This window comes from Macrobrachium nipponense, chromosome 6 (assembly GCF_015104395.2).
Source record: "Macrobrachium nipponense isolate FS-2020 chromosome 6, ASM1510439v2, whole genome shotgun sequence".
Taxonomy (NCBI): domain Eukaryota; kingdom Metazoa; phylum Arthropoda; class Malacostraca; order Decapoda; family Palaemonidae; genus Macrobrachium; species Macrobrachium nipponense.
In genome coordinates this window covers 83,634,544-83,649,725 of record NC_061108.1, presented here as the reverse complement: position 1 = coordinate 83,649,725, position 15,182 = coordinate 83,634,544, and the positions used below count along the sequence as shown (strand labels likewise).

General features: G+C 36.1%; 1 protein-coding gene across 3 annotated transcripts in view; it reads left to right on the top strand.

Moving 5' to 3' along the window:
* LOC135216361 (protein tumorous imaginal discs, mitochondrial-like) overlaps positions 1 to 15,182 on the top strand; it is a 162,677-nt gene that overhangs the window by 63,853 nt on the left and 83,642 nt on the right. For all 3 annotated transcript variants that reach the window (XM_064251603.1, XM_064251604.1, XM_064251605.1), the window contains exon 3: positions 12,975 to 13,217. In XM_064251603.1, coding sequence (XP_064107673.1) covers positions 12,975 to 13,217 — 243 coding nt within the window. The remainder of the gene's footprint in view (positions 1 to 12,974; positions 13,218 to 15,182) is intronic.

The window sequence follows — 15,182 nt, the reverse complement described above, 5'->3', positions numbered from 1 at the left end:
GAACAGTATTTAGATTTATGGTGAATTTTTGAAAAAAACTATTTCTTCCCTCGCACCGATTCTCGGCCGCAAATCTCCGAAATGCGTAGGTCGTATTCTCCTAATATTTTTGCCTTTTCATATTAGGCATTTTATAGAGTTTCATTTATGAAAATGTGCGCAAAAACATGCAGAATACAACAAAACATATTTGAAGGTTATAGCATTTCTCATTTTCGAAATATTTGCATATAAATTATGATAAATAGGAAAAAAACTACGTTCGGTCAACTTTGACTCAACCGAAATGGTCGAAAAACGCATTTGTAACATAAATCTCTTACAGCCTAATAATATTCAATCATTTACCTTCACTTTAAAATAAATTGGAAGTCTCTAGAACAATATTTAGATTTATGGTGAATTTTTGAAAAAAACAATTTTCTTCCCTCTGCGCGCCAATTCTCTGCCGCAAATCTCTGAAATGCGCAGGTTGCATTCTCCTAATAGTTGTGCCTTTTCATATTAGACGTTTTATAGAGTTTCATATATGAAAATGTGGGCAAAAACATGTAGAATATAACAAAAAATATTTGAAGGTTGTAGCATTTCTCATTTTTGAAATATTTGCATATAAATTACGATAAATAGGAAAAAAACTACGTTCGGTCAACTGTGACTCAACCGAAATGGTTGAAAAACGCATTTGTAACATAAAACTCTTACAGTATAGTAATATTCAATCATTTATCTTCACTTTAAAACAAATTGGAAGTCTCTAGAACAATATTTAGATTTATGGTGAATTTTTGAAAAAAGCTATTTTCTTCCCTCCGCGCGCCGATTCTCGGCCGCAAATCTCCGAAATGCGTAGGTCCCATTTTCCTAATATTTGTGCCTTTTCATATTAGGCATTTTATAGTTTCACATATGAAAATGTGCGCAAAAACATGCAGAATACAACAAAAAATATTTGAAGGTTGTAGCATTTCTCATTTTCGAAATATTTGCATATAAAAAAAATATATAAAACAATTTTGACATTTGGTCAACTTTAACTCATCCGAAATGGTCGAAAACTGCAATTGTAAGCTGAAACTCTTACAGTATCGTAATATTCCATCATTTATCTTCATTTTGAAACAAACTCGAAGTCTCTAGCACAATATGTAGATTTATGGTGAATTTAAAAAATATATATTTTTTTAAGTCCGCGCGTTACGAATTCATGCATCATTTTGTGATAATATTTTCTCTGTGTTGCTTTTATTGTTTTACAATGTGTTATATACCAAAATGATTGAAATTTAGTGTACATTACAACAAAAGAAAAAGTAACTCGTTACCTTTAACCATTTTGCGCACAGCGCGATTTGAATACAATTATATTTGAAATTTCGTTTTTGCGCTATCATATATCGCATTATTCATATATGATAATGATAATTTTTTTCATTTCTGATGGTTGCATACTAAACTTGAGCCAATGACAAAAAAAGGAGCCAAAAATGAACTCTTAATCTTGAAAACTAAGCGCGCTGTGATTTTTTAAAAGAAATATTTTTCCGCTTCCGCGCTCACTCCGAAACCCCCCCGGCACACGGAAGACGATTTTTATTTTACCGCTTCGGCATTTAAGGGTTAATACAACTTACTTTTCATTATAATTTCAATGTTAGTCGTGGCCTTTTTCATTTAGACCCTTGTATTTGTAACATGTTTAAGAATGACCTCAAAAATATAATTACAGACTTAAATAAATATTAGTTGCCTTAGAGTTATCTTCGTTGTAATGTATGTCTAAAATGTATTGTGAATATGGTTTTGTTTACCAAAGTTCTGAATAGCTGTCACCTATAATCCTTTAATTGTCTTGTCCTTGTATCTGAGATGATTGTCTTAATCTTTTAATTGCACCCATTGTTTATGCTTGTTTGGGAAGGTTACTCATCTTCCAGGTGTGTCGGATTCTAGGCACTAATCTCTCTATAATCCTTATCTGTCAGTTATACGTAGGGTTGCCAGATTTCAAGATAAGCAATCCGGGATATTCTTAAAATCTCTCTAATACATAGACATCCCCAGATAAACATATTATAAATAGATACAGACGCAGTGAAAAACATCAAGCAAGTATTTAGCAAGTATTTTAATAGGATATAAAGAAAATTTTTTTTTAAACTAATATTTAATGCAAATTACAATAAAGAAACTGAAGAAATGGAAACTAATCCAGAAAATTTTGTAATCATTACAAATAATTAAGATACCAAATTATCTTTTTCATATGAAAACTGAAGATAAATTAAAATAAGAAAATTTTATGCACAGAAATAATGAAAATTTAACTTTTTATTTTATTTGTATTTCTCAGATGATTTTGCTTTCTTTAGAAGTTCCATATTTCCTAATACCTGCCAGTAAAATTCTTTGCAATGACAATTTATGTTCCACTTACACTGTAAAATAGCCTCTATAGTTGTCACATCCAATTTATTCCTCTCGTCAGTCCTCTGAGCACTCATCATAGAAAAGACACGCTCAACATTTGCATTATGCACAGGTATACTAAACAAATATTGACACAAAATTAATATCTCGGAATACTGTTCTTCGAAGTCGAACTGCTGTAGGATGGAAAGCCATTTTTCATGACACATCTTGGTCATCCATTCTTCAGGTTTACTCTGCATTTGTTTATCAAGGAGTATTTTAAATGTTGACTACTGACAGAAAAGGATGTTGTGGTCAATGTTTACACCTTTGTTTTTTAACACTAGAAAAGACGATTGTATTTGTTCCCATGCTGGAAGTGTATCTAATAACATCCATGAAAAGATATCAAAACTTTCTAACAATGAAGCCCATTTCTTAAGATAGTCACGGCAAGTGACGTAGTAGTTATCCACCTCAAGTTTCAATTTTTTCATCTCTTGAGATGTGATTTCATCATCTTTAAGGCACCGTTTAACACTAAGAGGAATAAACTTTTCATCCATTCTTGCCTTTATTAAAGCAACTATTTCTTTTAAACAGCCAAGCACTTCAATAATGCTGTTATCTCTCTTTTCAATCTTCATAATCCTACTGCTAAATACATACTCAAGACTGTGAACAAAATATAGGTAGGCTTCACTCAGTGGATTGTTAAAAAAATCCAAAAGAATTTGAGGAGCTGATGCATATTGAACACCAACAAAGTCGCAGAATTCTTTCAGTTTCTCAGTTTGAACAGTGTAAATACTAAAGTATGAAAACACTTTAACAACGATTACTTCAACATCAATAGACAAGACATTGGCAGCGGTATGTGCAGCATTGTGGAGAATATGGGCTGGGCATCCTACACCTTCCATCGAGTCATTCATGCTTTCCTTGACTTTCGAAAAGACATTATTTGTGCCTTTACATAACGTCCACCAAAATTAGTATTAGTGTTATTGCCACCAAAAGCTACACATTTTTTAACATCCAGTCCTAATTCGATGAGGCTCTCTCTGCAGAAGTTTGAAATTGTTTCCGAGGTCTCATTTGGAAGGGATTTTACTTGCAATAATTTTATCTGCAAGCCATTCTTCCGTGAAAAATATTGTACAATCAACGGAAATATTTTCTCAGCATTTGGTACTGGCATCTTGCATCTGTAGATATGCTATAAAAAGAAGAATTATTTATATCTTTAACAACTTCGGCAATGCTATGTGGAGCCAGAAGGTTTTTAATTATTGCAGAACATTTTGTCCTAGCACTAGAAAATTTGCTTGCAATTTTGGAATCGGGAAATACTGTTGGCAGTAGTACATTCGTGCAATCATTTGAACTGAATGACTGATGATGGCAAACAGTATGAAAGGCCATGGCAACTTCTGCTGCTATTATCTTAGTATCTTCATCTGTGTTTTTCTTGATCAAGAAATTTGTTATTTTATCATCTTTTGAAGTGGAGGATACGTTTTGTTTGTGCTTTGTGGTTTCTATGTGCCTCTTGATATCATTCTTCCCACCATGTTCAATAGTGAAATTGCAATGGCATAATCGACAGTTTGCTTCATAACAATTTCTGCCTTGTTTGATAAATGTCCATTTGCTGGAATATTCATCTCGAAACTTACATTTACGTTTTGACATCTTGTTTTAAAGATGAAAAAGGTAGGCCGTAGCAAACAGTAATGACACACACTTGAATGAGAGGCTAATACAGTACTGATGCAAGAGTGCAACTCGCCACTCACCGGACCGCAGCCAAGCAACCGAACAAGTTGCAAATGCGATTGACTGCGTCAGTCGTCACGTAACTTTTAGCAGCATCGTTGATTTGTTGGGTTATTCAAATTATATTTTCATCAATATAATTTCAACTGAAAACCATTACTTAATTTATTTTATAATGTAATGATCTTTATTTGATTTATTCATTTATTATTAGTCTATTTCATTATTTACTTTTTTTTATGGTGAACGAAATCCGGGACCAAAGGCCGTCCTGGGAGGGTCTATCCGGGACTCAGGACAAAATGATCAAATTCGGGACATGTCCCGCGAAATTCGGGACTTCTGGCAACCCTAGTTATACGAATCTTCTTATATTGTCTTTTTCCTCATGTATGTCAGTTCATCTGCTTAGTAAAGGACGTTTAAACGTTGAAAGGTCTTGCGGATACTCCGTCGTTTTTTTTCCTTCGTGGCATATATCTTTATTTATGGTTTTAATACGTTCCTAACTTTCGTGATTCAGTTATACATACATACATATATATATATATATATATATATATATATATATATATATATATATATATATATATATGTTTCACCCCTCCTTATTCCCTAAACTACACAAACTGGGAACTCTTACCTGTTGCCAACGGTGCCCTGTCTGCAACATGTCACAAGGCTTATTAAGACTGCGTAAATATAGAAAATATATTATTTATTTCCCAAAGCAATTGGTTATAACATAGAACAAAATGATTAACAAGTCATAATGGCATAAACACCCAAATCTACCCATAAAGAAACCAGTAAGATAACATTCTACCCTCCCGACTAAGGTTTTGCTCCCAAACCCAAAAATGTCTAAGTCTCGTATTAGTCAGGTTAGAGAATCCCGTTTCTAATCAACCATGGAATTGGACCCATCTGTAATAAAGGTAATAGGTATAGAAACATATTCCCCACATCACTCTTTTCAAAGTATTCACATAAAGAGAGTATTTCACAATTCTCTCTCTTTTCAAAAGGTAATAGTTTTTCTCATTTTTTTATAGAATGTGTCCTACCTTTATGATGGGCGTCTTCTCCCGACACTCGGAGCAACCACTTGATCTATTATCTTTCGTTTCAAAGAATGAGTCTTCCACAAGTACCCCGAACCAGTAGGCCTGTAACACGCGTACAAACAAACGTACATGCCTCACGATCGGGGGAATGATCTCTGAGTCAAGTAGCTTGTTCAGCAAATACCTTTTCTCCGAGTGAACTTGTACTGCACCACCTCTTGTCTCTAAGCGAGGAGAGCTATGTGACTTCACTATCATTACATGACACTTTAAACATATTATTAGCTATTCCCCTTCTTTTCATCTACTATAGGAGCTCGGCTACCACATGCTAGCTGCCGCCTAGCCACTATACACACAAGCGTCTTACAATATATATGAAACCAGAAGCTGGCTCAAAAAAGAAAATAGTGTACTCCCGTCGCTAACCATATTGGCAACTAATGCACAATGTATCAATTTACCACATGACTTAGAGCCACCTCCGTTGCCGGAGCACTTGTGCTTCGTCGAATTCATAAAAGTTTAAGAACTCCAAGCACACAAATGGTGATCAGTATAGAGCCTAACATGATCATTAATATTGGTATAGTATAACGGTCATAAAAAAAAAAAGGTTCATCTTCGCCACTATCTTCGAGCGGCGGGACTGTAACGGTCTCCACTGTAGGCGAGATTCGAACCACCTTATGGCTTCCATGTAAGTTTTGATGAAACACCTTGATCGACGAGTTGTAGACACGCCGACTAAGTACCATGAAGAAATCTGAAAGAACTCTGCAGGAACCATCAAACAGCTGGGATCCCCGTAGGACGAGCGAATTATTGTAGACGCAGGTTGAGTACGTAAACCAACTCGAAACAACTCAGCACGCGCCATTATTCAGCATCTGCGACCCTCGTGAGTGTATCCAACACCCTCCCGTCGCGAAACTGTAGATTCGACGTTTTCTACTGAAGTAAACGTGGTCACCACCCCATTATTCTATGCAAGTGCTACTCGCACCTGCCTCATTGAAGACTGTAGACTCCTGATTTATCCCAGAAATTATATCGAAGACATCTCATCCTTTGCCAAGGCAGTCCACAAAAATGCCATTCGTGTGTAGACTTGACTCAACCTGTGGTACTGTAGAACGAAGTCGTCTCCCTAGCCATCCTCACGTAGAGTTGGGAATTCTCCAAAGTCATTGTGTGTCCGTATTTAAAAGGTCTACATGGTCATAAAATAACCAAAGTCTTGTTTTACCCTACAAATTCGTCATTAATTAATATATTCAATCTACTAATCAAATATTAAAAAAAAAATCCTCGCTAAACCAAATATAATCTTTACCTACTGAATTCTCACAAATAATCTCATATCTGACAAACACACTATCAAAAGAGAACCCATAAAGTCTAACAGCAAAAACCCCTTAATGGTTTATATAACTAGCCTCCATAAAATATAATGCCGAACACCCCTTCTATCCAACTCACATACCCTGACAAGTTATATCTTCTATCTAAAAGAAAAATGCTATTTAGAACTTAACCCTCATTACAACATCTCCCGTAAGAAAAGAAAAAAAAAGAAACAAAATAAATAAATAAAAATAAGATAATACAACAATAAGTGAACTTTCCCCTCCCCATTACACAGCGCACATAGGAGAAAAGAAAAAGAAAACTGTCAGTTGTTTAATCTTCTTGGACGACGTTAAGAAAAGAAAAAAACATATATATAATTCAACATCTTTCCCAAAACGGAATGTGTAGCGTTACAGGATCTGCTACCGCAGCAATCCTATCGACCAGAAAAGACCAGAAAAAAAAAATCCCCTTACATGACATGTTCTCGTGAAATGCCATAATCAGCATCTACGAAAACAGTGCAAATCCCCGAGTAATCAATTCCAAAGGGAAGATTCGCAATCGGACTCCTTACAGCAACCTTAGCAAAAAAGAAGCCCACCTTTGAACACGTCAGGTGCTTCGCATTGCAGCATATTCAGACTCGCGACGCTAGAAACTCGTGACTCGCAAAAAAAAATGTTTAGTACTGAACTTCGTAAGCACACTCCGCAGAACCATCTCATTATATATAAATCATCATCTTAATAATAACACCACTCCAGTGTTATAAATAATTCCTCTTTTTAATTACTGACCCCACGCCAAAAAGACCATCCCGTTTCTCAGCTAAAGCAAAAATTTACTGAAAAATATTAACCCTGAAATCTTACACCAAAACGCCGCAGATTTACATATACGTAATAAGAAAAAAAACATTAGAAGGAAATAAAGGAGAAGGGAAAAAAAATGTGAAGCCATTCTGTCACCAAATCACAAAAACAGATAACAAGAAAAAAAAAGGAAAAATGAATGCAATTGCGCGACCATATATTAATTGCCACAACCAATTCTTTTCAATTTCGAGATATGTGTGAGCCTCGACTGACCTGTTCGTTCGTTTAAAACTACAAACCTATTTCCAATTTTCTCTTCAATGACTTTAAAAGGACCTTCAAACTTCGGGCCTAGTTTGTAATTTAACTCATTTCTCACGTTAAGTTTTAAAAATACCTTATCACCGACATTGATCTTGGGATCAGATGATTTACTAATACTCCTCTGAACCATATCTCTGGTTGTGGATTCGAGATTACGGCTGAGACATGCGTGTCTCTCTCTCGCTGTGGATATCAGCGCTTCAACCGTATCCTCCCCCTGGTGAGGCGTAGTTAGCAAATCAAATGTGCCTCGCGCTGGATAACCAAACAAAGCTTCAAATGGGGACATTTTAATTGAATCACTAACCATAGTATTAATGCTATGTCTAACAACATTAATATATATGTCCCAATTTCTATCATTACCACCTACCGTTTTTCTGAGCGCTTCGAGCACTTTCCTGTTCGCTCGTTCGCACAACCCATTAGCCTCGGGTCTGTATGGAATAATTGTTACTTTCTGTATCCCCATGACTTCAGCTAAACATTCCAAGGTTTTGTTCACAAATTCCCTCCCATTGTCGGTTAATAGAACTTCGGGTGAACCATATCTGCAAACGATACCATTGAAAATTGCTATGGCTACTTCTTCGGCCGTTTTATGCTTAAGTGGGAAAATTTCTACTATCCTTGTAAGTTCATCTATTATCACTAGCAAGTACTTGTTCGCATATCTAGGCTCACAAAAATTCCCTAAGACATCCATATGTATTCTCTGAAAAGGTCTACTCGGTATAGGATATGATCCTTATTTGCATGACGTTGTCCCAGCAGGCTTACATGCGTTGCACACCTCACAATTCCTTACGAAATTTTCCACATCTTTACCCATATTTTTCCAAATGTATTTAGCACGAACCTCATCATATGTTTTTTCTATTCCCAAGTGAGGACTACCGAACCTGCAATGAACTATATCTAAAACCACTGGAATTAGGACTTTTGGAATTACGATCTGTGTTGTATCTCCTTTACTTTCACTGGTTCTCAACTTATATTTAATTTTCCTAACCAATAGATTACCCTCTAACTCCAAACCTGAAAAAGGCAAGCTATAATGTTTCCTGACTAATTCCCCTCTCAGAAATGCTTTAACATCTGCTAAAATCTCGTCTTCATCTTGCCTTAGCTCTATGAGAGGTATATCCCATTGTATGGTTTCGCTAGTGACCTGCGCGACACGGAAACCTTCCGTGTCATGAAAACTCCTGCTGAGAGCATCAGCAACAACATTAAATTTACCCTCTATATATTTGAGCTTTGCATCAAAATCTCTGATAGTTACAAACCATCGAGCTCTTTTGGGTGACAAATCGGGTTTATTAAAAAGATCAAGTAATGGTTTGTGGTCTGTAAGAACTTCTACTTTATTCCCCATCAGTAACATTTTATTGCAAAGGCTTCCTTATCTATGGTGGCCATGGACTTCTCGTTGCTGCCTTTTGTCCTGAACTTCCTGCTATAAAAAGCTATAGGATGAAATTTCCCATCAAACTTTTGCATAAGGCAAGCACCTATACCTTCCTGGCTTGCATCAGTCACTAATGTAAAAGGTTCCTTAAAATCTGTAAACTTCAAAACCGGGGGATTCATTAGCGCGTCTTTGAGCTTTTGAAAACTCTCTGCCTGGGGTTCCTTCCATTGAAATTGAACGTCTTCCCGCAACACATCAGTTAGGGGAGCCGCTATGTTAGAAAACCCTTTTGCAAACCTCGTAAAGAAACCGGCGATACCCAGTAATGACTTAATCTCTTTCTTTGATCGGGGGGTGCGAAAATTCGCTATTGCTTTGACTTTATCGTCCTTTACTCTAACCCCTTCCTTAGATATGACGTGACCTAGATATGTGATCTGGATTTTTGCCCAATAACCCGAGCAAAACTGTGTTCACCAACCTGGTAAAAGTCATCGGACTGCCCGATAAACCGAAAGGCATTCGCGTAAATTCATAGTGTCCCTTGGGCACTGAAAAGGCGGTATATTCCTTGCTACTCTCGCTGAGAGGGACCTGTAAGAAACCTTGTGCCAAATCAATTGAGCTATAAATATTATGTCCCCCAATTTCGACAAAAAGATCTGGTATGCACGCGACTGGGTAGCGGTCAGGGATCATTTTCTCATTTAAACGTCTAAAATCGACGCATACACGGACCGAACCGTCTTTCTTAGGTACCACTAACAAGGGAAAGTGTAAGGAGACACGCTGGGTCTAATGATTGCTTCTTCCCGTCTATTAACCTCTTTCTCTACCTGTTCTCTGATTTTGAAAGGTATGCGATATGCAGGAATATAATAAGGTTTTGTGTTACTCTCCAAATTTACCTTATGCTCTAACACATTAGTCAACCCCAATTTATCACCTTGCAAGGCTACCGTATCCCCAAATTCTGCCAAGAGCCCGCTTATCACTTCAACGTGTTCGCTATAATCTGCATTAGCTAAATGTTCTCTGAATGTTCGTTTCCTTGATTGTATTTCTGCCTCCAAAAACTCAGGTTTTCCCTCTATGATAGCTACAGAACCACTATCACAATTCCAATCTTGGAAATCCAATATATATGTGTTTTTTCTGGTATCTCCTAGCTGTATCATTACAGTTTAACAACTCCACCCACATAACCCCATCCTTGGATACACTGTTCACCGATGCCGTGCTAACAACTCCTCTGAGCTTTTCGCTGTTTTCAATAACACACACATCTATGGGTTCTCTCATTTCCTTCAATTTAACTTTTACCATAGTCTTTGAACCTGGTAGTAACATAATGTATCTTCAAATAAAACACCTCTATATTTGTGGTTAGTATCTCCCCTTGCCACCGCACCATACAAATTACCACTCTCAGTATTATCCCCAGCATTGTTAGTATCAGAAATAACATCCATATTAGTATCATCACCACCATTGTTATCATTGTTACCACTGTGAACTCTGATAGAACCTCCGTAATCATCTCCCATATCACCAACGTGTGTTTTAACATTACCTTTCCCCATAACACTCGTATCATCGCCATTAATACCACCGAGCACCTCTCCTCTTTCAATAATCTCCATGTCCTCCATTCTATTCACGTCCTCATATGGTATGAAATAACCCATCTTTCCGACTGTTATCCCATTAGCACCCATATGGATCGAAATCTTGTGTCTTCTATAAGCAGGATGACCCAACAAGATTTTATTACCTAACGCAATTCCTTTTATTACCAAAAAAGGTTCTGTTAACCCTCTTACGCCGATTGGACGTATTAAACGTCGAGTCAAAATCTCCCCCGATTTCCGAATGGACGTACCATACGTCGGCTCAAAAAAGTTTTTTTAAAAATTCGCGGAAAAATACTTATAGGCCTACCAGCCGAAAACTTTTGAATCACGCTCCTTGGGGGATGCTGGGAGTTCACGAATCAAGGCGTTGTTTTGTTTACAATCGTTACGCAGGCGCGCAAGCGCGAATTTCTTTCTTATTGCACTAAAAAGTATCAGTGACACATCTCAAAAATTATTTCGTCACTTTGACATAATTTTTGCACCGTTTTAAATTATCCGTTACATGAAGTATTATATATGAAAATGTGCGCAATTTCATTTAAAATACAACAATAAAATACTCATGATTGTAACTTTTATCAGTTTTGAAATATTTCCATATAAACAACGATAAGTGCCAAAATTTCAACCTTCGGTCAACTTTGACTCTACCGAAATGGTCGAAAAACGCAATTGTAAGCTAAAACGCTTATATTGTAGTAATATTCAACTATTTACCTTAATTTTGCAACAAATTGGAAGTCTCTAGCACAATATTTCGATTTATGGTGAATTTATGAAAAAAAAAACATTTTCCTTACGGTAACTCTTCCGAAGAAAACATACGTGCGATTGTGGTAATGTTTGCACCATTTTAAATTAGCTGTTACATAAAGTTTTATATATGAAAATGTGCGCAATTTCATGTAGAATACAACGAAAAATAATTGAAGGTTGTAGCTTTTCTCATTTTTGAAATATTTGCATATAAATCATGATAAATAGAAAAAACCACGTTCGGTCAACTTTGACTCTATCGAAATGGTCGAAAAACGCAATTGTAAGCTAAAACACTTATATTTTAGTAATATTCAATCATTTCCCTTCATTTTGCAACAAATTGGAAGTCTCTAGCACAATATTTTGATTTATGGTGAATTTATGAAAAAAACTTTCCTTCCCTCCGCGCGCGGATTCTCCGCCATAAATCTCCGAATTGCGTACATTGAATTCTCGGAAAATTTGCTCCGTTTCATATTAGGCATTTCATAGAGTTTTATATATGAAAATGTGCGCAATTTCATGTAAAATAAAAGGAAAAATATTTGAAGGTTGTAGCTTTTCTAATTTTCGAAATATTTGCATATAAATCACGATAAATAGAAAAAAAACCACGTTCGGTCAACTTTGACTCTACCGAAATGGTCTAAAAACGCAATTGTAAGCTAAAACTCTTACAGTATCGTAATATTAAATCATTTGTATTCATTTTGAAACAAATTGGCAGTCTCTAGAACAATATTTAGATTTACAGTGAATTTTTGAAAAAAACATTTTTTTACGTCCGCGCGTTACAAATTCATACATCATTTTGTGATAATATTTTTCCGGTGTTGCTTTTATTGTTTTACAATGTATTATATATCAAAATGATTGCAATTTAGTGTACAATACAATGAAAAAAACATAAACTCGTTAGCTTTTACCGTTTTTTGCACAGCGTCATTTTAATACAATTATGTATGAATTTTTTATTTTTTTTGCTACCATATATCGCATTGTTTACATATGATAATGATATTATTTTTTATTCCTGATGATTGCATACTAAACTTCAGGCAATGACAAAAAAAGGAGCCAAAAATAAACTCTTAATCTTCAAAACTAAGCGCGCTGTGATTTTTTGAAAAAATTATTTTTTCCACTTCCGCGCTCACTCAAAACCGGCTCCGGGATTCGGGGGAGTTTTTTATTTTTACCGCTTCGGCGTTTAAGGGTTAAATAAAATATTTGCATTTAGATAGCAAAAAAGTTATAATTTTGTTTTTGTATCATTTGATTAGGAATGAGTTTAGAATCAGTTATTTTTGTGAAAAATATCCATTGTTATGCAAATTATTTTTATTGTCAGACTTTACCATCATTGTATTTTTTCCATACATGGAAGGTCACAATTTATCCTTATTTGCAGGTCCTAAGTGATGAAGAGAAACGTCGACAGTATGACACCATGGGTCACACAGCAGAGCAGATGGGAAGAGCAGGAGGAATGGGGGGAGCGGGAAGTCCATTCCAAGGGGGCTGGAGTTACCAGACAACTATAGACCCTGAAGAACTGTTTAGAAAGATATTCGGTGATTTTAGAAGAGGAGGTATAGACTTTGGAGAGGAAGATTTTGCGGAGTCCAGGTTTGGATTTGGATCTGCGCAAGAGGCAAGTATAAGTTTGACCTTAGAAGAATATATCCATGTGTTTATTCTGAATGTCATTGAATATCTTCCCTTCGTATGATTTTTTTGGTAAACTGTATACATGTAAGTAGTGCCAAACTTGTCTTTAGGAATGGTTTCTTGAATGTGTTAATAAATGAAAGGATAGAAAATTTTGGCCTCAGTGATGAAGTAGGTATATTCAATTACTCACATAATTTTAAGTCAAAGATTCTGTGAAAAGGAAAGTACCCTATGAACTACTGTATAGCCACTCCTTAATGAATAGTTGGTTGGAGAATAATAGTACAGTGTTGCCTAATTTAACTTTTAGTTGGATGTAGTTGTTGAAGTGATGTCACTTTTAATATAGTTGGACCCTTTTTTGTCAAGTCTTGATACAAGCCCCAAAGGGAAAGCTAGTCAGAATTGTATAACATTGTTATTTATTCTTTCATTAAATTAGTACAGGTTGACCATCACTAATCCGGATTAGTGATTTTGCCGGATTACAGGGATAGGTTAGGTAACTCATTGTGTTCTTGCCATCACAGCAGAATTCCATCAGAAGACAATTCATACATTATTTTGGACATTGCAAACTCCCTGCTTATGGCTACACGGCTACACTCCTCTGTAAACTGTTTTAATATTGATCAGATAGGTTTTTTTAGTTTATAGAACTACAGTATATATCTCTAGGGATTTGATCTTTCCCTTATCCTTTTTTTTTCCTCAGTGATCTTCTGTAATGTCTTACTATTTCTCATTGAAGTGCAGATAATTCTTTGATTTAAGTAATTTACCAAGTAATTACATAGCAAGGAATTTCTAATTATTGGTGGCTAGAATTGCAGTTGCGATTCTTTTGTTTTGGTACATGGTACCCCTGCCCACTACCCAGGGATAGGTAAACAATACTGCAAATAAGCTCAATTTATTTCTATTGGCTTTCGACAAAGGTTGTAACCTATAACTTTCTTTGAATTTGAATTTCATCGTTTTGTACATTCAACTACCCTGTCGGATATATACTTAGCTTTAGACTCTGTCGTTCCCGACAGAAATTCAAATTTCGCGGTTCACGCTATGGTAGGTCAGGTGATCTACCCCCCTGCCGCTGGGTGGCAGGACTAGGAACCATTCCTGTTTTCTAATCAGATTTTCTCTGTCGCCGGTTCTGACAACTCCTGTTGTTGGTTCCTCCTGATGGATTTCGTTTTTCGCTTGCCGTGGATCTTTTGGCCGTCTTTTGGTGACGTATTGGATCTTTGGCTTGGCATACGCTTTATCTTTTTTGTTTTTTCTTTTTTGCGTCAGTTGCTAGTACTGTCGTTAGTTTTTGTGATTGAATGTATATCGTTAGACTACCGAACGAGCGGTTCGGTAGATCCTCACACTGTAGATTTGATTTTTGTTTTTCATGAAACTACAGCTCTTTTGTATCAGTTAATTATCGTTCTGTTTACATTTACGGATTGACAGTCATTATTTTGAAACTTTCATAATAATGACGGTATACGTTTGCTGTATGCAGTGAATTTACTGTATTACAGTAAATTTGCTATATTACAGTGGATTTATACATTTTCGGTATACATTTACTGTAATAATGACTATACATTTACTGATTGGCAGTCATTATTACGAAATTTTCGTTTTGATGTAATTCATTAGAGAACCTTCATTGCTGAAGTTTCATTAGAAAAGCTTGAGTAGGTCTCATTCTAACGAGCCAGTTAGTGAGACACTAGCACCTATCCAGGACACAGAACCTGCAGATTCGTCTAAATGGAATTAGCGGATTTGAAGGATGCCCTCAAAAGATAGAGCTCAAAATGCGAGCTTTTGAAGGTAAGCGCAGTGCAGTGGATAGTGATTTCAGTGTACCCAGTGCAGTGGAGGGGGCATCTGATCGGCTCTGCAACACTCCCAGGCCTAGACCTCTTCCAAACTCCCAGGCCCAGAG